This window comes from Thamnophis sirtalis, unplaced genomic scaffold (assembly GCF_051295495.1).
Source record: "Thamnophis sirtalis isolate CommonGarterSnake01/CBP01778 unplaced genomic scaffold, rThaSir2_p1.2 scaffold_13, whole genome shotgun sequence".
NCBI classification, from domain to species: domain Eukaryota; kingdom Metazoa; phylum Chordata; class Lepidosauria; order Squamata; family Natricidae; genus Thamnophis; species Thamnophis sirtalis.
In genome coordinates, this window is record NW_028261393.1 from 11,981,066 (window position 1) to 12,009,043 (window position 27,978).

The 27,978-nt window shown below is 45.3% G+C and overlaps 1 protein-coding gene across 1 annotated transcript; it reads left to right on the forward strand.

The window, feature by feature from the left end:
* Positions 1 to 157: 157 nt before the first annotated feature.
* On the forward strand, positions 158 to 27,978 carry LOC106550782 (synaptophysin-like protein 1). The gene is made up of 5 exons (XM_087727522.1): positions 158 to 305; positions 14,743 to 14,861; positions 16,729 to 16,936; positions 19,193 to 19,378; positions 26,207 to 27,978. Exons 1-5 carry the CDS (start codon positions 237 to 239, stop codon positions 26,336 to 26,338), a joined length of 714 nt encoding a protein of 237 aa, XP_087583648.1. The 5' UTR covers positions 158 to 236; the 3' UTR covers positions 26,339 to 27,978.

Below are 27,978 nucleotides of genomic sequence, written 5' to 3' on the forward strand. Positions count from 1 at the left end.
GTGACTGTCACCAGTGGTGGAGCCGACGCCTTGCAGCCGCGGGGCGGAGCGCCAGCAGCTCCCCGCCAAGCCCGGAGCGAGTGAATCAGGTAGGAGGCCGGCGGCCCCTTTCGGCCGTAACCGCCTCCTTTCCGCCACCCCCACGCCCGCCCTGCCCCGCTCCGCCTTCCCCGAGCGAGAAACCGAAAGAGGCACCTCCCTTCGCGCTCCGCTCGCTCGCTCGCTCCCCGCTGGAAATGTCCGGGTTTAGTTTGGATCTGGGGCCGGTCAAAGAGCCGCTCGGCTTCATCAAATTCCTCCAATGGGTAAGTCAGTGGAGGCGGTGGGCGACGGTAGGCGCTCGGCCCAAGCAGGGCCCCGGCGAGTGCTGCGCAGCGCGTAAGTGTCAGGATGCCGCGCAGCCCCCCCCCCCGCTTCCCTCCACCCCGAAGGGACGAAAAACGGGAAGGCAAATGGAGCAAACCGAGTGAGAGGGGGGCGCCCCGCGCGACTGCAAGGGCACTAGTGCGCGCGTGCAATCCGCGGGTTCGCGCCCGGGGGTGTTTTTTTTCCGGGGGGGGTAGTGTTGCAGCTGGTTCCTTCTCTCCCCCCACCTTTCCCGCTTGTCCCGAGCCAGGATCGAGTGAACTTTCCGTCTGCCCGCCCTGCTTGCACAGTCCAGCGCCTCCGCCTGCATTTTTTCCCATCTCCCACCCTTTCCTTCCCGTTCTTCTCTCCCCCCGCCCGCCCCCCCCGAAAAATAAATCGTCCTCCGGATTTATAAACACAGGCGTGGCCTCCGGGCTGCAAAATTGAATGCTTGGATTCCTTCGAGGAAACTTTTCCACACCCTTAAATCAAGGGTCTCCAAACTTGGCAACTTTAAGACGGGTGGACTTCAACTCCCAGAATTCTCCAGCCACAGCTGACTGGAGAATTCTGGGAGTTGAAGTCCACCCGTCTTAAAATTGCCAAGTTTGAAGTCCTCTGCCCTTAAATCCTCGGGCGGTCTATTTTGGGGAGTTTTTCCTCTCTCTCTTTCTCTCTCTCACGCCCACGCCTCCCCTCCGTTCGCATATTTGGCGAGGTCTTCGCCACGTGCCTAAAGCCGCGGAACCCGCCGCGAGAGATCCAAAAGGGTGGCTCCCCAATCCCGAACGGATTCCGCCTGAATCGATTGGGTCCCCCCACCATTACCACCACTTTCTACGGCTGGCCTTTTTTCCCAGGCATACCGGATCCAAAGCGCCCGTTTGACGTTGCTGGAAGGAATCCAAAGAGGCTTCTAAGCGATTGGGGAGGGGGGGTGAATAGGTTGAAATGGAGATCTTGAGCGGAGGGGGGGTTTGCAAGGGAAAATGATCATTGGGGGGGTTGTCTGATCCTGGGGCTGCGGAGGAGTGAAATGGGCGAGGAAGCTATTGTGTAAGTTTATTCTTGGGGAAGAGAGCAAAATGGCATCTCTATTTGTACTGCTACCAGATGGTGTCCGTTTTCAAGGCAATTCTGGCCCTTGTTTCTATTTCCTGTAATGCGGCTTGATTTATTGATAAAAGGCTGGCGGTTCAGCTGCAGGTTAGACAACAGGTTAAGACAACAGAAAGAGAGTGTTTGTCGTTCAGGCTTGAATTGTGGAGTCCTTGGTACAGGTCAGCCCTCAACTTTTGACCACAATGGAGCTCCAAATGTATGTTGTTAAGCCAGGCATTTCTTGAGTGAACCCGTTTCACGCCATGTTTGTTTGAAGTGAATCGCTGAGGTTTTTAAATTAGGAACACAGGTTGTTAAGTGAATCTGGCTTCCCCACTCATTGCTTGTCAGAAGGTCGCAAAAGGGAATCATGGGACACACACACACACACACACACAGGACATTGCAACCGTCATAAATGTGAATCAGTTGCCAAGCGCCTGTATGTAAATCCCGTGACCCATGGGAGGACACTGCAACCGCCGTAAGTATGAATGGTGGTCATAAGTCACTTTTTAAAGAGTCATTGTAACTTTGGTCACTAAGTGAACTGTTGTAAGTCGAGGTTTACCTGTACTCTATGAGCTTGTAGGTAACAGCTTGTTAGAGATGTTGTCTGGCTGGGTAATGAAAAGTCTGTTAGAACAGGGGTCTCCAACCATGGCAACTTTAAGACTTGTGGACTTCAACTCCCAGAATTCCTCAATCACTAAAGCTGGTTGGAGACCCCTGTGTTAAAAAAAACATCCAGATTCAGAGAGTACCAAGGACTCCATACAAACAGTTTAAACCAGGATTTTTCAAAGTTGGCAAATTTCAAGGCGTGTGGACTTCAACTCCCAGAATTCCCCAGTCAGCAGTTGAAATCCAGACATCTTATAAAGTTTCCAAGTTGTTTTTTTTTTTTAAAAAAAAAAGCCCCACTGGTTTAGAATATTTTTTCATTTTTTTCATTTTCCCTTTATTTGTATGCCACCCTTTTCCCTGGGGGGACTCAGGGCGGCTCACAGTTCAAAAAAAAAAGGGGGGGGGAAGGACAAACAATTTCTAACATAAAGACAATACATCATAATTAAAAACACAACAGTCACACAATTCGAGTGGGGTTAACCCCAGGCCAGCCGGGACAGCCAGATCTTTAGGGCGGCGCGGAAGGACTGGAGGGTGGTGAGGGTCCGGATCTCCACGGGGAGTTCGTTCCAGAGGGCCAGAGCAGCCACCAAGAAGGCTCTCCTCCGGGTAGTTGCCAGTCTACACTGGCTGGGTGATGGAATTTGGAGGAGGCCTAATCTATGAGATCGTATCGGTCTAGTGGAGGTAATTGGCAGTAGGCGGTCTCTCTATATTATGGTGGTCAGCAAATACTGTGGGCCCAATTGGCAAAAAGAAAGCTCAAGACCGTATTGGTTGGAAAAATGCGGAAGAGGCCTTTATCCTGCAGTGGATAGCTAAAATGATGATGATATTGTGGGGTAAGATGACTGGTTTAATGTTTGTTTGTTTTAAATGATTTCCATCATTCATCCATTTAATGAATTCAGTGTCTGAATTCTGGGAAAGAAAAGCATTTGAATATTAATGAAATCCCCAGTGTTTACTTCGTTGGGAATTTGGGGGTACCTTAAATGCAAATTGACGGATATCTCTCATGGAACACAATTTACATCATCCGATTCTTTAACATTGCACTGCATTATAGTTCGTAGCACAATTAGTCCTCAACTTACAACTGTTCGTTTAGCGACTGTCTGAAATCACTGGAAAAAAGGGATTTATGACTGATCAAAAGATCAAAATTCAGGAGCTTGACAATTAGCATTCATTTAGAACGACTGCAAAGATACCAGAGTCGCTATTTCTGATTTTCCCAGCTGGCTTCCGACAAGCAAAGTCAATGTGGGAAGCCAGATTCACTTAATGACTGCTTGGTTCATTTCACTGTGGCAAAAAAAAAAAGGTTGCAGAATTAGGAGTGGCTCACTTAAGAGCCGCCTTGCTTAGCATCAGAAATTCTATTCCTAATTGTGGTTGTAAGTCAAGGCGAAAGCACTCTCAAAATGATCAGTTCTGCCTGGGAGTCTTCCAGAAAAGTAGATGCGGTAGCGTGTTCAAATGCTTCCCTGGGTTTAAAACAACAAACGGATGCAGCAAAACGGAACATGTCCTTGCAATACCTTTGCAAAAAAAGCTGTACAAATCAGGTTTGCAAGAAAAGCATCGGAGCATGAGTAAGAGCATGATACGCCCAAACACCTGAGTACAGTACCTGATTGTGGATCATGGCTTTCATAGGATTCTGTCTTTAATATTATATTAATTTCACAAGACTTTCAAACAGAGCAGGGTAGGGATTGTAAGGGGTGGATTCGTAAGTGCTATCTTAGGGAATCCCGATAGGCCTAGATTGAAACCAGGCTTAATAGCTGTGACTGTGAATGGGATCTTAGAATCTTAGTGGACAACCAGCTAAATATGAGCCAACAGTGCGCAGCGGCGGCCATAAAAGCCAATGCAATCCTAAATTGCATTAGCGGAGGGATATAATCAAGATCAAGTGAGGTACTAATACCACTCTATAAACCCCTAGTAAGACCATGCCTAGAGTATTGCATTCAGGTTTGGTCACTACACTCTAAAAAAGATGTTGAGACTCTGGAAAGAGTGCAGAGATGAGCAACCAAGATGATCAGGGGACCCGAGGCTAAAACATAGGAAGAACGGTTGCAGGAACTTGGCATGGCTGGTCCAGTGAAGAGAAGGACCAGGGGAGACATGATAGCAGTGTTCCAATATTTGAGGGGCTGCCCCAGAGAGGAGGAAGGGATCAAGTTATTTTCCAAAGCATTTGAAGGCCAGACAAGGAGTAATGGATGGAAACTGAACAGGGAGATATTCAACCTGCAAATAAGGGGAAATTTTCTGACAGTGAGAACCATCAACCAATGGAACAGAAGTTGCCTTCAGAAGTTGTGGGAGCGTCATCGCTGGAAGCTTTCAAGAAGAGATTGGACTGCCATTTGTCAGAAATGGTGTAGGATCTCCTGCTTGAGCGGGGGTGGGGGATGCTCTCATCCGAGGCTTTGTCTTCTGTTGTGAAGAACTATATAACAAGGAGAATTTAAAGTACAGCTTGGGTAAAGAAGTTGCTTTCAGTTTTGTTTTTAAGTTAGAGTTTGCTTTTGAGGTGGAAATGGGAGAGGCCTAATTAGAAGCACACTAAAAGTGGGAGATGTTTTCTATCCAAGGAGGGTTTCCATCTTGGCAGGGAAAGATCTTCAACATTTTTAGAGGAATGCACAATCCATTAAATCAGTATTATGATTTCGAGCCCATCCCGCTTCACTCTTAAGTTAAGAGTAAACCGTGCTGTGCTCTAAATCATGATATTGATTTCATCAATACTGATTTGCATTGGATTGATGTTCTGGCCCATGCTTTATTAACAGTAAGGTGTTGTGGCCCGGCAGGAGCCGTTGGAGCTGCCACCAGACTCTGACAGCGAGGGGCCTTATGAGTCGGCCCTGGAGGATGTGGAGGACCCTGGACAGGGTTCCGACTCCGAGCAGGGCGCAGAGAGACTGGTTGGCCACCAGGTGGCGCCTGAGCCTTGGATCAGTGGGGAGGAGACAAGAGAGAGCGATCCAGAAACCACCTATGAGTTGTTCCGGGATGCACGCTGTCGGGCGTCAAGAACAACTACATAATTGCAGGAGGTAATTACACTCAGCTGATGCTCATTAAGCTCCTCTCCAGATTATAAAAGAGACTGCTTGTGCCACGCAACGTTAGGGACTAACGAGAAACAAACTTGGCAGGCTGGATTGCTGCCAGAGTTTGTTTGCATTGCTGCGAAAGGTTTGTAGGACTTGCTGCCAAAGTGCTTATCTCTTTGTTGATTTGGCTTTCAGCCAACGAGAGTCTGGACTTATTAAAAAACATTCTCATTTACGTTTGTCTCGGCTTTCGTTCCTGGACGGAGGAGGGGGGTTAGAACAATAAGGTAAAGGTAAATTTTCCCCTCGCACATATGTGCTAGTTGCTCCCCAACTCTAGGGGGCGGTGCTCATCTCCGTTTCAACGCTGAAGAGCCAGCACTATCTGGCTGGCATGACTAAATGCACGGAACGCTGTTACCTTCCCACCAAAGTTGGTTCCTATTTTTTCTACTTGCATTTTTACATGCTTTCGAATTGCTAGGTTGGCAGAAGCTGGGACAATTAACGGGAGCTTGCTCCGCTACACGGTGCTAGGGATTCGAACCGCCAAACTGCCAACCTTTCTGATTGACAAGCTCAGCGTCTTAGCCACTGAGCCACGGCACTGAGCCCTTCATTAACAGTAGAGGAGGATTAAAAATACTAAACAGGAAATGGAAGACCGAGTGCTTTGATAGCACTTTCACTCTGCTTTCCATGAGATTTTGTTCTTCATCATGTGCATAAAAACAAGTCACTCCATAGCAGGAAGCTTGTTTGAGCTGTGCTTGCATTGTTTTACTCCTGCAGTGTACTGATTAGATATGGGTGGTGACCCCATAATTGTTTGGGGCTCCATGGGTGAAGCACAATTTTTTTCACACTTGAGGTCTTCTACTCTTGAAATTATAAACTCCATCAGCAGTTGATGGTACCAGGAAAAAGGTGCATTTATTGTGGGATTCATTTTATTTCTGAGTCTTGTCATGTATTAGAGCCGAGGTGGCGCAGTGGTTAAATGCAGCACTGCAGGCTACTTCAGCTGACTGCTATCTGCAGTTCAAATCTCACCGGCTCAGGGTTGACTCAGCCTTCCATCCTTCTGAGGTGGGTAAAATGAGGACCCGGATTGTTGTTGGGGGCAATATGCTGACTCTGTAAACCGCTTAGAGAGGGCTGAAAGCCCTATGAAGCGGTATATAAGTCTAACTGCTATTGCTATTGCTATAGTGGTGGCGCAGTGGTTAGAACACAGTATTGCAGGCTAATTCTGCTCAGATTGCCATGAGTTCGATTCCTTCGATTCTAACTGGTTTAAGGTTGACTCAGCCTTTCATCCTTCCAAGGTTGGTAAAATGACGACCCAGATTGCTGGGGAAAATATGCTGACTCAGTAAATCACTTAGACAGTACTGTAAAGCATTGTGAAGCAATATAAAAGTCTAGGGGCTATTGTTATTTGTGCTGTCACATTTGAGGTTACAATCTGGCACCAATTTACAGAATACAGAATTACAGAGTAAGAAGGGACCTTGGAGATCTTCTAGTCCAACCCCCTGTTCAAGCAAGAGATCTATACCACTCCAGAGAAATGCCTTTTTCAACCTCTTGTTAAAAATCTCCAGCATTGGACCCCCACAGCTTCTGAATGCAACCGTTCCACTAATTAATTATTCTCACTGTCAGAGGTACCCATGGGTAAACACTCCTGGATCAGAACTCACCAGCCTGACCACCAGTGACAGAAATAACAAAGTGTGATCCAAAACATCTGGAGGCTGAGTTCAGCTTAGTGTTTGTTGAAACTTGGCAACTTTTAAGATGTACTGGGTGGACTTCAGCTCCCAGAATTCCCCAGCCAGGAGGAGTTTTATGCCGAGTTAAAGGGTTTGAAAAGGACCAGGGCTGGGTGGTATATCTCTACTCAGTGCTTTGAGCCATTTCAGCATAGTTCTGAAATCCAGGCACCGTTCAACAGGCTTTCCTTCTTCTGAAATATGATTCATTATTATCAGGCCCAATGATTTTCAATGGGATTAAATGTGAGTGGTTATATCCCCTTCCTATTTTTGCTTTGTAGTATCTTTCTGAGAATAAAGAATGGTGCAGGAAGCGGGATGGGGGAGCTACTTAAGCCTCATTGAGCTCCTTAAAGAAAGCATGAGCTTCTAAACATAATAGGGACTCCATTTTTGGAAGAAGGATTCTTCTTTTCTCATGGGAAAAAAAATGCCTCTTCTGTGGCATTGCTTGTCATATCAATCAAGTATAAATTTGTATTCAGGCAATGAATGCTACCTAATTAGCACTTAGATTTATATGCCGCTTCACAGTGCTTTACAGCCCTCTCTAAGCCGTTTACAGAGTCAGGCTCTTGTCCCCAACAATCTGGGACCTCATTTTACCCACTTCGGAAGAATGGAAGGCTGAGTCAACCCTGAGAGCTGGTCAGGATCGAACTCCTGAAAGTGGGCAAAGTTAGCCTGCAATAATGGATTCTAACCACTGCGCCACCGCAGTTTTTAATTGCTGGCTCCTGGATCATTAGAGGTAGTCCTCGATTTACCACCAGCCAGCTGATTTTCAGGTCTCTGTCGTGCATGCGTGGGGGCCGGGGTGCATGTGGGAGGTCCATGCATGGGGGCAGGGGGCTCATGCACGTATTCATGGGGCGCACATGCATGCGCAGGGGTGGGGAAATGCGGCGCCTCCCCATGGCCCATTTTTAGCTGCAGGGATGCCTACTAGGCCCAAAACAGGGCGCGGTGAGGTCACTCGTGCATGCACATTGGAGTGTAGGAGGGCGGCTCGTAAATGCGTGCTGGAGTGCAGGGGGAGCGTGTGTATGCAGGGGGAGTGCAGGGGTCCAAAACAGGGCGTGCGGGGGGTGTCGTATGTGCATGCACATTGGAGTGTAGGAGGGTCGCTCATGGATGCGTGTTGGAGTGCGGGGCAAGTGTGTGCATGCAGGTGGAGCGTGGGGGCGTCACACATGCATGCGCAGGGGGCAGGGAATGGGGGGGGTGTCTGGATGCAGGTGCACACTTTCAGTACGAGACCACAAACAGGTTAGCCATCCCTGCTCTACCCCCATGTAAGAAACCTAGATCCATTCCCCCCGGTGAAGTCCATTGCCAATTATTGGCAGTTCGCCTTTCACCGCAAGCAGCTCAGTTTCTCGTGAATACATCCTAGCATGAAACGTGTTTGTATTTTTTTTTATAATTTCTTTTATTGTTTTCATTACATACACAAAGAAAGAAAGAAAAAAACGAATCATCTTTCGTTACATCTTGTAGAAAGCGTGTCCATTGGTACAGATACATTTCGCGCGTTTCTTCCACAATTATTATCTATACTTCATTCAAATTAAATTGTACATTTTAGAATTTATGCATTTTACCATCATTGTATTTGATTACAGTTACTTAAACTTGTTTTTTTTCTAAAATCATTTATATTTAAAGACACAAACCACCTACTGGCACATTTTCACAATCTCAATGAATCTGCCATGACTTTACATCTTTATAACATATTCTAAAAAAGAGCCAATTAGTAGGATATCTAACATTCCCTCCCCTTTTTTCCTTCCCAAATCACTAATTGGCGCTTCTGTCCAAATTACTTTCAGTGGTACAACACACCTGTATATATCATTAAATATTATCCATTAACAATATGTTTGTATTTTTGAACTATGTCCTGGCGCCTGACTTCTTGCAACCAGACACCAGATGGCACAACCTCACACGCCCAGAGTCTCTTGTCAGACAGGTGGCCATAATGAATTGGACAGGTAGGCACATAGATGGATGTAACAGCCAGCGCAGCTTCTGTCTCTGCACTTGGACGTTTGAGGAGCAAGCTCAAAAGACGTCCAGTAGAAATGCCTGGGAGAAGAAAATTGACGATTCTGAAATGACGACAGCTCCCACATGATCATGTTGGGCAAAAATTGTTCCAAGAACGCAACGTAAGAATAATTTTGCCAGATGAAGCCTCCAGGCAAGCATTTCGTTTCTCCCATGGACCGAACAGAGGCCTCTGGCTCCTGGCAATGGAGAGGGGGAAACAAATCCCTCTGTTGTTATTCTTCGCTTGGTAACCGATATTTGGAAGCCTGCAGCCCTCAACATGGATTGAGTGTCACAAATATTTTAACCGTTTCTGAAACGGAAAGCGTTCAAGTTTTGCGTGATTTGGGTTGCTCTCTGCTGCCCTTTTCCCAGTTGTATTTTATCTTTTTTTTTTTTTAGGGTTTGGCAAAGAGAACTATTCAGGATTATGTATGCCCTGTAGATTTGTGGGTGTATTCTACAATGTAAGAGCATTATCTTGGCATTTTTATTCTTAATCCCTTCCCTAATGATCCCTAGTATGGAATTTGCTTCTTCTAACAACTCCTGCATTGAACTGATTTCTTAACTGAGCCCCCCCCCCCCCCTGTGACCCCAATATCATTTCCCTGGCTTGTTAAAGATAGTTCAGACCCCACAATCACTCGTTCTCACCCCAAACATCATTGGCTTTACGCTTAAACTGAGTGTGCCATTGGGTGATCCCCTCCAGCTCTTCACAATCACAGTTGACTTCCCCACTCTGAATACAGGCAGTCCTCAACTTATGACCACAATTGGGACCAGAATTTCCATTGCTAAGCAAGAAGGTTGTTAAGTGAGTCATGTCCAATTTTACGAGCTTTTTTTTTTTGCCATAATTGTTAAGTCACTTAAGCTGTTAAGTGAATCTGGCTTCCCTCATTGTTTTGCTTATTAGAAGCTGGCTGGGTAGGTTAGAAACAGCGATGACATGACCGTGGGACTGTAGGAGATGACCAGGCTGAACCCGAGGGAGGAGTCAAATGAGTCATCAGTCTCGAGTCTCTTTGCACTGACAAACAGGTCCGGTCGACCTTGAATTCCTTTGACTCTTATTTATCACCAATTGGCTTGAACCGTTAGTAGCTCAGATTCTTGTAGAAAACTTAAGCTTGCAATAAACCTTTGCATTCATTTGAACTGCCTGGATTTCCTGATTTCCCGCTCTTGACCGTGTCATTGCAATCATTGTAAATACATGCTGGTTGCCAAGCACCCAAATTTTGATCACATGACCATGGGGAATGCTGCTGGTTGTAAATCATTCTCTTCAGTGCTGTTATATCTTTGAATGGTCACTAAATGAATGGTCGTAAGTTAAGGCCTACCTGTGGTTTGGCATTGTCAGTGTCAGGGTTCCAAGTAACACCCCCAACGAAAGGAGACTCGGAGGCTTGAGGTTCCTCAAAATTCCATTTTATTAGAGATGTCATATTGGCACATCTGGGGAAACCCGAATCTGAAAGCTTCCAGGTTTTCCCCACCCAAATGAAAGTCCACGTCCCTTCCCCTGCACCCACACGTCCATCCCATGGTCCAATCAGGCACCGTCCCAACTGGAGATGCCTCCCAGTCACACCACTCCAAGTTCAGTGCAAAATAACCTTGACTATCTGAGAAAGGAATATTATTTTGACTATATATCTCCCATACAACCCCTCCTCCCATTTTCCCACAGCATTAAATGTGGCAGGCTGGAAGGCCCGATGCAGAAGATGACTTCCAGACCTGACAGTCTAAACATTTAGCAGAAATATCCACCATGATCTGTGCATCATGGTGAACAGCCTAAAGATAAACAACCAAATTCTTCAGCATTTCAATAAAATAAAAGTTGACATCTACAGGAGTTCATTTGGCATTCCAAGCATACCCAGGGAAGGAATGGATATGGATGCAGCTATTATTCCCATCCTCCTTTACATGTTCAGCTACATAGAGGTGGGCTCACACATTGCATAAATCTCCAGTGCAACCTTAGCAGGTTCTTTGAACCCAAAGTATTTTGGTTTGTAAATCGTAGCTTATGACAGCAGTATATATACAACCCCAGGTACTGACATATCTTGTTTTATTGTGGCTTCACAGATATTGTGGGCTGTTTTTTGTTTTCTCCATAGTGAGCGGGGAGGAGTATCCAGATTGGGTTGACCTTGTCCTCTCATGATTGGATTGAGTCAGATAAGCTCTTTGGGCAACTCCCCCTGGCCACCAGGAAGACCCTAGTTATTGACTCAATCCACTCGGTGGAGGTTGCACCATTCTGGATCTCCAGCAATTTACTAAGAATTAAAAGGGAAATCAATTTGGACCCGTCAAATCTTGTCTCCCTGCACCGCGCACAGCCGCCTCCTGCAGGAATGGGACTACCACAAGCCCCCTGGAGCGGCACGCTGCCCAGATCCTTTGCCAGTAAAAAGATTACGACTTCTGGATGGTTAGCATTTTTTTTTTAGCAATAAACTATTTTAATTAAGGTATGTAAATTTTTTAGCCATAATTCTATTGGACATTTAACAGACTACAGTATAATATAAATATAACTTATTTATGCACTGGGAAACCAAAACATTTATGCGACTCGCCTTATAGTGATATTGCTTTATTGCAGTGGTCTGAAACCAAACCCACAATATTTCTTGGCTATAAACATATCTTACACACTGTTGATTTATTTTCAGCAAACTATAGGTCAATAATCATTTGTCAAATGGATAGGCTGCCCAACTCTTGGTGACTCTGGGTGGTTTACAATGGTTAAAATATTTTTAAAACGAGAGACTAATACAAAAAAACCCCACAAAAATATCACAAGACAAAGGAACAATGATGGCAAAGAAAATAAACCCAGAGGGGAATATAGAGGAAGACAGGAGTATTAATTGTCCTTTTCAAACGTTGTGTTTTCTTTTAAACAGAAGCTAAAGACATTCCAGGCTGCCTTTTGACCTGTTCTAAAAATGAACTTTGTTTTTTTTTTTAAATTGTTGGGCGTTTTTTAATGATTTTGTTTATTTCATTTATTTATAGAAACATGATTTTCTTTTTGCATGCTACGCTGGATGACTCCGGGGAGAGAATAATATTTTTAAAAATGAAATTAATATGAATAGCATTAAATAGTTTATGACACTGTCTTTGATTGGATGCCAAAATTAATTTTTAAAATAGATTTGGGGCAGAGGCAACAGGGATCTCCATTTTCGCTGGCAGAGGCGCTGCAGGCTGGTCCTTCGCTGTTTCGAGGGCGACCCCGCGGCCCAGATCTAAACACCCCATGGGCCGGATCTGGCCTGCGCGGTTTGAGTTTGACTCCCCTGCTCTAATGGTATTTCAGGCCTATTCCCAGAAAACCTGGCTGGGTCCTTAGTCCTCCTCCACATGTGGAGATTTGTAGGTATGCTATTCTGATGTGTGATCATCCCAAATTGACCTTTTGTCTTGCCACTCGTTTTGCAGCCCAAGGTGTGATTGGTTGTGTTCGATTTCAGCACTTCTATTCACATTGGGTAATAATGGTGCAAGCCCGTTGTGGAGAGAGGAAATGTGCAATAGCACAAGGAAATCAACAGAGCCAGCGGGCAAAATTCTTCTCTTACCTTCTCCCTTTAATCCGTAGGACATCCTGAGTGGAGATGACCATGAGTCGTTCCTGGGCTGACTCATTCAACTTTCCATTGTTCGTTGGTTGCCCTTCACAGTTTTAATTCCAAACTGCAACCTTTGGGGGAGGAAAAATTTTGTGCTAAGCAACAACTGAAGCCAGTTGTAAAATGTTGCACAACAGGTTCCTTGGGCTTTAAGTGTGATCATTACTTAGGAAAGGGGGCAGGCTAAGATGTTGAAATAGCAACCTTGGCTTTTCTTTATAGGAATGAAATGTGTGTTTCAGGAATTTCTGGATCTAATCTCACAAATTAAAAATGAAAACGGCCTGCTTTAAATTACTTTACTTTATTGTCATTGCACCTCGTACAACAAAATTAAATGCCATCTTCAATGGACATTATAACTACAAAAATAAAACAAACACACATCCTAGACGTTTTATACAATTGAATTGAAAAGCCCCTGATATTGCATTAATATTGCACTATGCAGTAGAATTCAATGTACTTACTGCCCTGGGACAGAAACTGTTTTTCAGCCTATTTGTCCTTGTTCTTATTGCCCTGTACCGTCTGCCAGATGGTAATAGATCAAAAAAATAAAAAAAGGGTGCCTGGGATGATATGGATCTTTAAGAATGTTTTGAACTTTCTTAAGGCAGCGGGAGCTAGAAAGCTCTTCCAAAGAGGGGAGAGGACAACCAATGATCCTCTGGGCAATGACGTTGACCCTCTGGAGCGCTGTCCTATCTGCCACTGTGCAATTGGCAAACCGTACACAGGGCCAGTAAGTTAAAATACTCTCTATGGTGCAGCGGTAAAAGGTCACCAGCAGTTTTTCATTCTGTTGTTGTTTCCTGGGATGTCTCAGGTAGTATAATCTCTGCTGGGCCCTTTCGACCAGTGTTGTAATGTGAGCACCTCAGGTTAGCCTGGAGGGACACACACACACACACACAATTTGGAACCCAAGGAAAAGTGCAGTGAAGCCTTTTTGGTCATTAAAGCAGCCGTGTCGTCTCCCAAGCTCACCAGAAGAAAATGCGGTTGCTTTAGCCATTTGAAGAGAATTGCTTTAAAAAGTGTTTCAAGGACCTTTTTGGATTTGCACAGCCTTAGTCAACAGGATTCTGGGTGTTATAGTGGAAGAGATGACATAATTTGCAGTCAATCTGACTAGCTCAGCCTTCCTTAACTGGCATGTAGTTTTGACTGTGTCCTTAAGAGCACTGGAAAACCTAGGAGATAAAATTGGACTAAAAGTCTCTCTTTGCAGGGATAGGGACTCCAATGCTCTGTGTCTTACAAACCCAACTCACCTCAAAGGGTCGTCGTTATGGGGAAAATAGGAGGAGAAATATATTCACCACCTTGAGTTGTTTATAAAAATCATCCTGCAGGTAGGGTTTGATACATAAATAAAACTAAAATTGTATTTTGATAAGGGCTTTGATAATATTTTCCACAATTTGAGCATTACTTTCTTCCTTGTCATGCTGCAAAAGTGCCTTGCATCCTACTTGAATACAGTGGCACCTTGGTACTCCACTGGTTTGAAACTCATCAGATTTGGTACTTAATGTATTTTGATATAAAAACTTTGCCCCGGTACTTATTGTTTGTTTGGTACTCAACGCACAAGCTACAACTTGTCGATGTCAGCTTCTTTATGACTCATTACATTATTCCTTACGAGAAAATATTGTTTGGTGCTCAGCATTTTTGGTACTCATCATATTTCCCAGAACCAATAACAATAAGTACCAAAGTACTGCTGTATATATATTTTTTTTTGGGGGGAACATAAATTATGGGATGAATCCAGCCATTGGAGCTTATAGCTTAACCATGTGCAAACCTCATCAGTTTTCCAAACTATACAAGGTAAGAACACACTCTCTGCTCTCTTGAAGTTCTTAAGAGATCTCTGCTCTTAAGGAGGATGGGCCTCTAACCAAGCTTTCAAAACATGTGAAGTTTGGAAGATGGTTCTGAAGAGCAGAAAGAATTACGGATTGTGCTTGTGAAGACCAATACTGTGTTTGCTTCTGTCTCTGGAAAACATCATTAATGTGTCACTTTCTTTCCCCCCCTCTCAATTTCTCATAGATATTCTCCATTTTTGCCTTCGCTACCTGCGGTGGATACAGCGGGAAAACATCTATAAAGCTCACCTGTAAAACTGGCGACAATTATACATGGATCCGGGATTTCTACTATCCTTTCAGGTGACAGCATGCCACTTTTTAAAATCCACTTGGTTGTTCTTCGGTGTATCTGCCTCTGATCAAGAAAAATTGGAGGTTGGTGAAGCCATCTGGAGCTCCTGGTGGAAAGGCAGGATCTGAACCAAATAAATGAGCGAATAAATATTTTTGTTGGAGAGGTTACAGTAATCAGGACACACATGGTTACAATATCCCATGGCAGCTGAATATTTGGAAATAATTCTCAAACTCAGTGCACAACCAAAAAAAAAAGGATGGAAGTGTAACTTTTATCATCCATTTTCAAACACTTATTATTTATTTATTATTAAAATTTATATGCCGCCCAATCCCGAAGGACTCCGGGCAGCTTACAAAAGAAAAAAAGAGAAAGAAAAAATAAGAAAAAAGACAGTTTAAAATCACAAAACCACATGCATTCATTCTAACCGGGGCTGGACCTCAACTATGAGGTCAACAGCCCCAGGCCTGCCGGAACAGCCAGGTTTTAACAGCTTTCCTGGAGGCCATGAGAGTGGGTATGGTCCGGATCTCTGGGGGTAGCTGATTCCAGAGAGTCGGAGCAGCCACAGAGAAGCCTCTCCTCCGGGGGCCCGCCAGCCGACACTGTCTGGCTGACGGCATCTGAAGGAGGCCCACTCAGTGGGATCTTATTGGCCGCTGGGATATGTGGCAGTAGGCGGTCTCGTAGGTACGCTGGCCCTAAGCCATGTAGGGCTTTAAAGGTCATAACCAACACCTTGAATTGCGTCCGGAGACCAATTGTTAGCCAGTGCAGCTCGCAGAGGACAGGTGTAACTTGGGTGTACCTCGGTACACTCAATATCGCTCGCGCGGCCGCATTCTGGACTAGCTGCAGTCTCCGAACTTAGCAAGCATTTTCCTCGTGGCTGGTTCTATGGAAAGCATTTGGAATCGGGGGAGGATAAATGCTTTCAATCTTTTTGTTTTTAAGTGGCTGAGTACTATGCAGGAGTCCTCACTCACCAATTACTTGTTGCAGAATCTTACAATCACATGATCGCCTTTAGTCCCTTCCTTGCCACCTTCCCATGAGCAAAATCAACGGGGAAGCCACTTTGATAAGACACCCCCCTCCCCAACCATTCCGAATCTTGTGGAGGTACACCATCCATTCCCCTGGGCTCCCTGCACTCTCATGGCATGATGCCAACTTTTCCCTTGGCATCGCTGTGTTCAAGAGGTATTGCAGCACCATCCTTTCCCCTGGCCTCCCCCAGCTTGCATGTGGCCACTTCTGAATTTCATGCTTGATGTGGACAAGAATGTAGTTTTGACTTTAAGTTTTATAGCAATAGCAGTTAGATTTATATACCGCTTCATAGGGCTTTCAGCCCTCTCTAAGCGGTTTACAGAGTCAGCATATCGCCCCCACAGTCTGGGTCCTCATTTCACCCACCTCAGAAGGATGGAAGGCTGAGTCAACCTTGAGCCAGTGAGATTAGAACCGCTGAACTGCAGATAATAGTCAGCTGAAGTGGCCTGCAGTACTGCACCCTAACCACTGTGCCACCTCGGCTCTAATCTTTATAGATTAGACTGATAGATCTTTATAAAAATGGCTTGTTCATATTATTATGGAAAAATAAAAAGTTGTGATTTGATGCACCTGCCTTATTCTACTTTAACAGAGAGAGTTGGAAGTCAATGTTTCTTCCCCCCCCTTCCTTCACTTCTCTTTTCCCTTTCCCTTCCCTCCTCGTTGTTCTTTTATTTACTTTTGTGTTTTATAATACCTAATATCTTAATTAAAAATGTTTGAAATAAATTGCAATATTCGTGACATGATACGCACAGGCAGGCCTGCATGGGCAAAGAAATGTAAGTTTTTCCTTCTTGTCACCAGGTTGAGCAAAATTTCCTTCGGACCTCTGGAAACAGCAAAATGCAACAATACTTGGGCCAATCCCACCTACTTGGTGGGAGATTTCTCCTCCTCGGCGGAGTTCTTCGTCACTTTTGCAGTTCTCGTGTTCCTGTACTGCATCGCAGCCTTAATCCTGTATCTCGGTTACATGCACTTGTATCGAGGTGCTGGGAAGCTCCCCATGGTTGTAAGTTCATATGATCTGGATTTTTACGTTGTTTTTCTATTATTTATAGCCCTGGCCTGAAGGTATAGCAATAGCACCTAGACATATATACCGCTTTCCAGCCCTCTCTAAGCGGTTTACAGAGTCAGCCTATGGCCCCCAGCAATCTGGCCCCTCATTTTACCCACCTCGGAAGGATGGAAGGCTGAGTCAACCTTGAGTCTGGTGAGATTCGAATTCCCAAATTGCAGGCAGCCAGCAGAAGTAGCCTGCAGTACTGCATTCTAGCCACTGTGGCTCTAGTATGAATTTTCCATGGATGGAAAACTATCGTGTGTGCCATTTATCCCTCAGATTAATTTATTGAGTGTGTAGTTTTGTTTTTACTAATAAAGGAGAATATTTGTAGCTGAGGGTTGGCATGAGGGGTCCCTGGTGCTCTCTGAGTTTGCTTGTTTTCTTGCAGACGTTTCATTACCCAGGTAACAGTTTTATTTTTATTCATTTATTTTTAATTTATATCCCACCTTTGCTTTTTTTATAAACAACTCAAGCCATGCCTAACACTCCCTCCTCCTCCTCCTCCTATTTTCCCCACAAGAATCCAATGAGGTTTTATAGGACTGAGAGAGGGACTGGCCCAAAGTCACCCAGCTGGCTTTCGTGCCTAAGGTGGGGCTAGAACTCACAGTCTCCTGGCAATTGGCCCAAAGTCACCCAGCCAACTTTGATATTTAAAGCGGGATTAGAATTCATAGCCTCCCTTCTTTTTGTCAACAAACTTTCAAAAGCGAACAAAGCTTCTGCCCTTTGTGGCTGGAAAGCTGGGGTAACTAAAGCAAACGTATACCATATTTTTCGGAGTATAACACGCACCCTTTTCCCGCAAAAAAGAGGCTGAAAATCTGAGTGTGTCATACACTGAATGCACCATTTTTTGCCTCCCCAAAACCCGCCCCCTTATCCAAAATGGCTGTGCATAGCATTTAGGAGGCTTTCAGAGTGCTCCTGGGGGCTGGGAGGGGCAGTAATGAGCGAAAAATGAGCCATTTTTTGCTCAATTTTGCCCCCCCCCCCCAGCTCCCAGGAGCACTCTATAAGCCTCCTAAATGCTATGCATGCCCCTTTTTTGACAAAAAACGGGCCATTTTTTGCTCGTTCCCCGCCCCCCAGGACCACTCTACAAGCCTCCTAAAGGCTGTGAAAAAAAGGGCTTGTTTTCGCGAAAAACGGTCCCGTTTTGGGAGGTCTGCAAAGTGCAAACACTTTTTTTTAAAATTTGCCTCTTCAAACCCTTGGTGTGTCTTATACTCTGAAAAATATGATAATTATTTAACTGAGTCTGCTTTATTAATCTTGAGCAGTCCAAGGATTTATCATACCTTGCTTTCATCATCCATTTACCCCCACTGAATCACATGCCTCTTTTTTTTAAACCTGCTTTTAAAAGTAAATTTTAAAAGCCTTATTCTAATGGTATTTCTCCAGGACGAATATATATTCCCCTCTATTAGAAGATAAATGTTATAGGGAAAACTGTTATTTTGAATAAAAGCAAGAAAATTGTCAGGCGTAAGAAACCAGAGCCACTTGAAAATAGCTAAAGTTCAGCAACTTTATTGCCTGTTGCCTATGTTACAAGAATCTCACCAGACTGCTTGCCTTCCACTGGGAATGAGTAGGTAAGGCTTTGTGGATCTTGGAGGAGGTCAAACTTACGCTGCTTATTGCTGCACAAGGATTCCAAGCTAGGGCCTTGCTTTACCCCTCCTTCCAGCATAACTGGCAATTCCCCAACAAAAGATTTTTTTTTCAGCCCTAAGATTCACTTACTTATTTTTGGTGGATTTTTTTAAAACGTAGTTTTCCTCTCACCTCTGTCCCTTGTTCTATGCCTTTTGGGAGTGTGTAGCCCCCCCCCCCCAGCCCATGCCTAGGCAGCTGGATGCCCTGGAAGAGTTAACTCTGATGCTAAGAACAGGTCCTGCACCCTTCAGAGAAATATCTAACAATAACAGTAAATCTTTCCTCCTCTTTTTCTTGCCGCGGGATTCCAGGAACTCTGGTAAGTGTGATATCTTTTCTGTAGATCCAAAATACATCCTGATCAACAAGGCAGGGCCTGTGATAGATATTTGGGCCTTTCCTTGGTCCATAAGCTTTTGATGGATCCCAGAGTTACGATATGGTAAATGTTAGTCCTTGAAATGGTAGACTTGATCTAGATGAACATTTTTTCTCTCTCTCTGAAGCCTCTTATCTTTCCTCTTTCTGCAGGACTTCGTAATTACAATCATCATTACTTTCCTGTGGCTGGTCAGCACATCGGCCTGGGCGAAGGCACTTGTCGATATCAAAGTGTCCACCGGACCCAGCATTGTTACGGGAACTGATTGTACTACACAGCCTGGGTTTTGCCATTTCGAGGATATCAGGAGGATGGGATCCTTGAATGTGTCTGTGGTATGTAGGCAATGTAGTACGGGGGGAAGGCACAGGTGGAAGGGGCTGCCCCTGATAGATGGCTTTCTTTCTCTCTCCCACTTTTTCTTTCTCTCTCTCTCTCTCTTTCTCTCCCCCCTCTTTCTTTCTTTCTTTTCCTTTCTTTCTCTCTCTCCCACTTTCTTCTTTTTTTCCTTTCTTTCCCTCCCTCTTCCTTCCTTTCTCTCCTTTCTTTTTTTTTCTTTCTTTCTCTCCCCCCTTTCTTTCTATCTTTCTTTCTTTCTATTTTTGTCATACTTACGTAATGTATATTGGAGGTGGTGACTCTTCCAGAGCTGCATGCAACGGAATTTCATTTTAATGTATGCCGATTCGCGTACATTTAAAGTGACAATAAATATCCTAAGTTAAGTTCTAATTTAAAGTGGCAATAAATATCCTAGTTTAAGTTCTAATTCTATCTCTGTTGGAGATAGAACACTAAGCTAATAATTCAGTGCCGATTGCATGTTAGCTGAAACTAGCAGTTGGAAGAGATGGTGCTAAACATGGGGAACCTTATCTTATTTTCACTTTTCCTTGATTCTGACCTTCTGTTTTTCACTTTCTGACGATCACACCTGTCTGTGAAGGCGAACTTATGGCCCACGTGCTACAGCTGCCTTGCAGAGCCCTCTCTGTGGGCACACCAGCCATCACCCCAGCCCATCTCCACCATGGAAGCACGCATGACTCCCGCTGGCTAACTGGTCTTTGGGTCTCTGCTGTGCATGCGTGGAGGGCAGGGTGCATGCAGGGGATGCGAGCGTGAATGTATGGGATGCCCACATCGCATTGGGGGGGTCATGCGCATGTGTGCTTCCCTGCGTCCTATTTTGGGCCTGGAAGGCCTCCTGCACCAATCTGGAAGCCAAAAATAGGTGGGGGGGCACATGCACACGGAGCGGGGTGCATGCACGGGGAGAGGGACGCTTGCATTGCATTTTGCGATTACAAGCGCATGTTTTGGGCGCTCGGCACCAAAAAGGTTTGTCATCACTGTTCTAAGCAGTGAAGAGCCAAGGTGGCGCAGTGGTTAAATGCAGCACTGCAGGCTACTGCTAGATCAGCAGTTCAGCGGTTCAAATCTCACCGGCTCAGGGTTGATTCAGCCTTCCATCCTTCTGAGGTGGGTAAAATGAGGACCCAGATTGTTGGGGGCAATATGCTGACTCTCTGTAAACCGCTTAGAGAGGCCTGAAAGCCCTATGAAGCGGTATATAAGTCCACTGCTATTGCTATTGCTATAAGCAGCAGCTTCTGGGAAAGAAACGGAGAGCAGAATTCTGAATTCAAAAAGGGCAGGGGGAGGTAGGGGGGTGTTCTGTGAAAGGGTGGGCAAATATTACTTCGGGTTCCAGGAACTGCAGGTTGCCCAGGCAGGTCTCGCTAAACGACCAGAAATAAACGTTCTCTGTATTTATTTAGGAACATGCCACTCTGAGGTGTGTTCCATACTAGAGCATGCTTGGGCATGCTTGAAATTTGGATTCATACACAACTCTTTAGGGCATGGCGAGGAATAGGAAAATTGCCCAGGTGCCCTAGGTGCAACTTTGAAAATTTTGGTCCTAAAATTCTTAGAACTTTATGGTTTGGAAAGGCGGCGTGAGTTTTGTAGGAAGTACTGTACAAGCAGTCCTCAACTTGTGACCTGGTCACTTAGTGGTCATTGAAAGTTAATAGCAATAGCAATAGCAGTTAGACTTATATACCGCTTCATAGAGTTTTCAGCCCTCTCTAAGCGGTTTACAGAGTCAGCATATCGCCCCCACAGTCTGGGTCCTCATTTCACCCACCTCGGAAGGCTGAGTCAACCTTGAGCCGGTGAGTTAGAACCGCTGAACTGCAGATAACAGTCAGCTGAAGTGGCCTGCAGTACTGCACCCTAACCACTGCGCCACCTCGGCTCTTCACCTTCCACCTCGACTTAAGATTGATTCTTCTCTTCCCCCAAAGATACTTATTCCCAGTTTTGAAGTTCCAGTGGCTGTTCTGCCCCCTGCAGGCACCTGATTGCATTTCAGGCACTCAGCAAACTGGCTACCATTGCTTTTTACTCTAGTCATAATTGGTGACATTTTTACTAAAAACTGGCATTTCCTTCCAGTTCCTGGCAAAAGCGCCCCATGGCGAACAATGGATTTAACTTAGCAACGATAGTGTTCGCTTAATGACCATTTGCTTAACAAAGGGTCACTTGTTTGCTCTCCCTTGTTGCAACTGTTGCAACTTGGAACAGTCCACTAAATGAACTGTGTTGTAAGTCGAGGACTACCTGTACTGGTGTTTTTCAGGCTTGGCAGTTTTAAGATGTGAGGGCTGGAGGATTCTGGGAGTTGAAGTCCATGCATCTTAATATTGCCAAGTTTGAAAAGCACGATGCAATATCTATTGTGATTCCAAGAAGCACAACTTTAAAAAAAATGTACGGGTAGTTCTTTGACTTACGACCCCAATTGAGACGGGAACTTTTCTCGCTAAGCAATGTGGGCATTCACTGAGTCACAATTTTGTGAGCTTTTTACCATGGCTGTTAGCAAATGACCTGGTCGTTAAACAAATCTGGTTTCCCCTGTTGTCTTCGGGTTTTTTTTGGAAGTCTGCTAGGAAGTTGCAAAGGGTGATCCCATGACCCCCCCGAATGACCATTAGAGCCGAGGTGGCGCAGTGGGTAGAGTGTAGTACTGCACGCCACTTCAGCTGACTGTTATCTGCAGTTCAGCGGTTCAAATCTCACCGGCTCAAGGTTGACTCAGCCTTCCATCCTTCCGAGGTGGGTAAAATGTGGACCCAGATTGTGGGGGCAATATGCTGACTCTGTAAACCGCTTAGAGAGGGCTGAAAGCCCTATGAAGCGGTATATAAGTCTAACTGCTATTGCTACTGCTTAACAAAATGCCTTTTAAAAGGTTATAAAATTGGGTCAGACACGGGGTGACCTGCTTTAAGACTATCACGACTTACAACCGTAATGGGCAGGCTCCATTACGGCCGTAAGCCGAGGACTCCCTGTGAAACTGCTACTGCTGGGTCTTTCAGTGAAGCCATACCCAGTTCTCAGTGATTCCAAAGAATTTCTTCTCTCGGGGAGGATGAGCTGTGGTGGTGCAGTGGTCAGAGTGCATAACTGCAGGCTACTTCTGCTGACTGCTAGCCGCCTGCAGTTTGGCAGTTCGACTCTCACCAGGCTCCAGGTTGACTCAGCCTTCCATCCTTCCGAGGGGAGTAAAATGAGGATCCAGATTGCTGGGGGGCAAGAGGCTGACTCTGTAAACCGCTTCAAGAGGGCTGTAAAAAGCTCTGTGAAGCGGTATATAAGCCTAAGGGCTATTGCGATTTGGTTATCTCATTTCCTGCATTTTCACTCGCTCCTTTGGAATGCATTTTCTTCTGCGAGATAGAATTTCAAGAGGGAGTAGTCTGTCTTTGGCACCGTGTCAAAAACACGTCTTATAACAAAAGGCCTCTGTTGCTTACACATGCTTCCTTTTCAGACAGGACTTGGCAGGGCTTTTGATTTTGTTTTTATATCTTGTCTATACAGGTGGTCCTCGACTTAATTGAGCCCAAAATTTATGTTGTTTAGTGAGACATTTGTTAGGTGCCCCCCACTTTATACCCTTTCTTGACACAGTTGTTCAGTGAATCGTTGCACTTACTAAATTAGTAATAGGGTGGTTAAGTGAATCTGGATTCCCCATTGACTTGGCCTGGTCACAAGGCCGCATAAGGGGAGCACAGGACAGCAGGACACGGCAACCGTCATAAATAAGAGTCAGTTGCCAAGCATCTGAATTTTGATCACATGACCATGGAGATGTCAAGTGGCAAAGTGGCCTAGAGGTGGAGCTCTCACCTCCCAATCAGGAGTCTGTGAGTTCGATCCTAGGTAGAGGCAGATATTTCTCTCTCTGGGCACATTGAGAATATATCTGCTGGAGAAAACTCTGCAATGGAGATAGGAAGGGCATCTGGCCAGTAAACATTCAGCTCCATTCACTTCACCCCGCATGGGATCATGGAATCATTAAAAGATGATGATGATGACGACGACGACTATGGGAATGCTGTTATGGTTGTAAAGTGTGAAAAATGGTCGCAAGTCAATTTTTTCGGTGATGTAACTTCGAATGGTCACTAAATGAACAGTTGTAAGTTGAAGACTTAACAAGACTTAGTGGAGGTGATTGATCAATTAATAACAAATCTCATCTCGCCCCCCCCGCCCCATCCTGCTCTTTCCCTCCCTCCCCATCTTTTAATTGTGTTGCGGCATTGAGCTTTCTGTGCTAACTTACTTATGTTTTTAATTTATATATACTTTTATCTTTTGATGAGAGTAAGTCACCCAGAATTACCTTGAGGTAAGATGGGCTGCTGATCAATTCTACCAATAAAACAAATAAAAAATAAAGGTACTTGAATAAAGGGTTAGAGTCAGGGGTGAAATGCTACTGGTTCGGACCAGTTCGCCCAAAACGGTAGTTAAAAAAATGATACCGGTTCAGGCGAACTGGTATTTTATATTAGCTAGAAAGCAGGATGTCCTGCTTTCTAGGTAAATCTAAATAGTGTGGCACAGCAAATCCGCCTCCATGTGCCCTCGCTGTTCTACTTACCTCTCAGGCACTCGGTAGCAGGCTCCGCCCACCCGGACGGACATCATGACGACTGTTTTTGTCCCTCTGCGCATGCGCGGAAGATACTGCGCATGCGCAGAGGTGGCGTCTGCACTCACATTTGCGGACTGGTAGCGAAGGTAAGTACTGTAGATTTCATCCCTGGTAGTTAGAAAAAAAATCCAGGATGCATTTGATAAAATCAGGAATGTTCAGAGGAAAAAATGGTAGGCCAATTTCTCAGGAAGATGGCAGTGATGAAATGCCGAAACGCTGAAGCAGATAACATTCATCGCAACTTTTTGTAACTGGAGACACATTTTCGTTGGCGCGGATGCCAGGAGCTCATGCAAGACCCAGGAGGGCCCTGCTGTCAAAATGTCATGCAAATAAAGGCAGCCAAATTTATTTTTAGGGAGAGCATATTCTGAGCCTTTCCATTTTTATTGCTAGCTGCTTTCCATGCGCTGAGACTGTGGCAAGCTGCGGCGTAACTTACTTTCATTTCCTGATGCGAAACAGCTGGCAAACACGCCACACGTTTTTAACCATCTGTTACCCTGTTACCCAAATGTCGGTCGTGCAGTTCTGGGGAATTAAGGCGCCTCATTGTGGTGCTTCTGGGAGCTTCTGGCACCCAGCACTGAGTGCCAAAATGGAAGCGCATGCGTGCACACAGAAACCATAAGAGCAGCTCCCTGGCATGCATGCGTGGGACAGTGGTGGGTTTCAAAAATTGTTTGAACAATTTCTGTGGGTGTGGCCTCCTTTGTGGGAGTGGCTTGCTGCCCATGTGACTGGATGGGAGTGGCTTGCCGCCCATGTGAGCGGATATGAAGTTGCTGACGACACTTGTCAGAACCACCTTAAATTACCTGACACACAGCACTGGCATGCATAAGAATAGGATGTAAACTTGTTTTTTAAAAGGCATCTTTGGTTTGCGTTAAAACAACTTCAACACAGGCAATGTTCTGATTGCACCACAAACGCAGTAGTCATCCTTACCTTTCACAGAGGCACTGAGTTTTATAAATATGAGCATGATAGTGTAGAACAATCATATCCAAGGTCCAGTGGTGAGTTTCAAAAATTTTTGGACCCTCTTCTGTAGGTGTGGCCTGCTTTCCAGGTCCACTGGTGGAACGTCTTCTAACCGGTTTGGTAGATTTGACGAACCGGTTCTACCGAATAGGTGCGAACTGGTAGGAACCCACCCCTGGCGTGGGAGTACCGGAAAACGGAAGGGCTTCCGATTTTCAGCGTGCGCATGCACACCAGTCACCTGATCTTCCGGTTTCTGGTGCGCATGCACGGGCAAAGACTAACTGGCCTGCGTGCATGCACGCCAGGGAGCTTCTCTTCCAGTTTCCGGCACACTTGTGCATGCAAAGACCAGCTGAACCGCACACATGTGCGTACTGGAACCCGGAAGAACAACAGGTGATGGATGCCGTGCCTAGATAGATGGCTCTCCATGCCACTTCCGGCACACGTGCCATAGGTTCGCCATCACAGAACTCTACAATATCACCCATCAAATATATTGTTTGAAGGTGTAACAAGTACCGTATTTTTCAGAGTATAAGATCGACCTTTTTCCCTCAGAAAAGAGGCTGAAAATCTGGGTGCGTCTTATACACTGAATACAGCATTTTTTGCCTCCTAAAACCCCGCCCCGTCACCAAAATGGCCGTGCAGAGGCTTTAGGAGGCTTTCAGAGAGCTCCTGGGGGCTGGGGAGGGCTCAATTTTACCCCCACAGCCCCCAGGAGCACTCTATAAGCTTCCTAAAGGCTATCCGTGCCCTTTTTTTTAACGAAAAAAAGGCCCGTTTTTAATGAAAATGGGCTGTTTTTTGCTTGATTTTGCCTCCCCCTCCCCAGGAACACTCTACAACCCCCCTAAAGGCTATCCATGCCTTTTCTTGGGGGGGGGGGACGAGCCCGTTTTTGCAAAAAAACAGGCCATTTTTGGGAGGTTTGCCAAGTGCAAAAATTGCCTCTTCAAAACCTTGGTGCATCTTATGCTCCGAAAAATACGTTAATACATTTCCACCACTTTCTGGAGCAGAAATCAAAGCCTTTGGTTCAATTTTTTCCTGCTGGCTTGTCCCGTCCGTTTGAAATAAACGTGGGCTTCTTAGGCCTAAACATCTTTTACCTTTCCCGCTTTCTGTTTCCTCTCAGGTCGTTGGCTTCTTCAACATGCTTCTGTGGGCTGGCGGCGCTTGGTTTGTCTACAAGGAAACTAACCTACATAGTCCTCCCTCCAGCGCTTCTCCGAACGCCACCAGTTCCCCGTCTCCTTCAGGGATGTGAAAGGCCTGAAAAAGCCTCGGATATGGAAAAACGCGCCTCGCCTCAGGATGATCCTCACGGCTGTTCCCTCCCCTCCCCTCCTCCATTGTGTAACTGATGTGTGAAAAATCGATGGGTTTCATGTGTCTGTTTTTTTGTTTTTGCTCCCATGCCGGGGACAGAACCGAAAGTGACACCAGGCACGAGAACCGTTGCGCTGCACGAAAGCTTGTTCTCTGCATTGAAAAAAGTGGGGTTTCACTGTTTCGGGTTTGAAGGCTTCCCCCCGTGTTAATAATAAAAGGTTGAGTGAGCAGCATTTCAACTGATGGAAGGTAGTTTGTCTTCTTGTGTATGATTAGAGTTGAGTTGTCCCGCTCGGTATGAAGTGCCATCTCTTTATCAGTGTATGCTTCCTTAGAAGGATGTTTCTCCCCCACTCCCTGAATTCAGTGGGGCTGGCTGTCAAGTAAGCATGCTTAGGATCTCTCCTCTCGATTCCCCAGAAGGGAGTTGCATTTAAAGTGTCCAGTTTTATACAAATCTTGCCTTTCTGACGGCTGTCCAGAATGCATAAAATGCCTGGACTTCGCAGTCGGCTTACGTGCAACTCCAAATAACTATAAAACCTTCGTATTATTCGCTCTTGGAAATTCTTTAAAACTAGAAAATTTACAATGCTACTAGTTGGTTCCCATGCCCTCCCCATCGCCTCCCCTGCAAAGACTTGGCTAACATGGCACAACATGGAGCCGTCTGCATCCCCTCCTTCCCTTGGTGCAACTGTTCTAAAAGAGGCCACTAAGTTGTAATCCTGAACGTTGTTGAATATTGTGATACCCGTGGGCAGTCATCTTCCAGATTGTATTTAATTAGCTTTTGAATGACACTTGAATTCAGATTAGGTTTCGGCCTGGCCTGGCCCTTCTCTTGCTTCTTTTCACAAGCTGGAATGGGTCTCCTCAAATGTAACTCGCAGGCTTATCATAGTTCGAAAATAATGGTGCAACCTTAACGCAGGAAGGCAGTTAATTCTGCTGATGTAGCCAGGAAACCTGCAGGAAAGGTGATGTCCGGTCACGGCTCCCAGTTGTTTGAAAGGAATCCTAAACAAAGAGCTTAATTTCTAGTCCTTCTGTCAGTCCAGACATCCTGTAGAATAGTGATCATCATCCCTCAAGGCTGTGAACTGATGCTTCTTCCTCTTAAAATATGTTCGATCCAACCCAAAGCAAAATCTATATGCCAAAGAATCGGGGCTGTACAGAAGCATGAAAAAAAAAACAAATTGCACCGTGAAGGAGGTTGCAATTGCTTATTTTTTTGTCAAGCGCCAGGAAATTCAGGAGACCCAGACAGCCCAAAAATGTATTGTAAGCTTGAACTTTCTACAAGAATCTGAACTACTAAGGACCAAGGGAAATTAGCGGGAGATAAGAATAGAAGGAATTCAAGGTGGGCTGGACTTAAACATCTTGTGGGCACAAGACTGATGACGCATTTGATCCCTCCCTCAGGCTCACCCTGCCCATCTCCTACATTTTCTGGGTAAATCTCTGTACATTTTGTGATTTGCAGAATTTGGTGGTTTTTCTGACATAATTTTGCAGAGACCTTGGTTTCAAAACTGTTCATCCAAATATTTGGCCTTCATTTTTTTT

What these genes read in the sequence shown, in the direction of transcription:
- LOC106550782 (XM_087727522.1), top strand. Translation starts at nt 237, where the DNA reads ATGTCCGGGTTTAGTTTGGATCTGGGGCCGGTCAAAGAGCCGCTCGGC. An exon ending in CTGGGAAGCTCCCCATGGTT is followed by an intron (nt 16,937 to 19,192) that starts GTAAGTTCATAT and finishes CTCTTTCTGCAG; the next exon opens with GACTTCGTAATTACAATCAT. An exon ending in GATCCTTGAATGTGTCTGTG is followed by an intron (nt 19,379 to 26,206) that starts GTATGTAGGCAA and finishes GTTTCCTCTCAG; the next exon opens with GTCGTTGGCTTCTTCAACAT.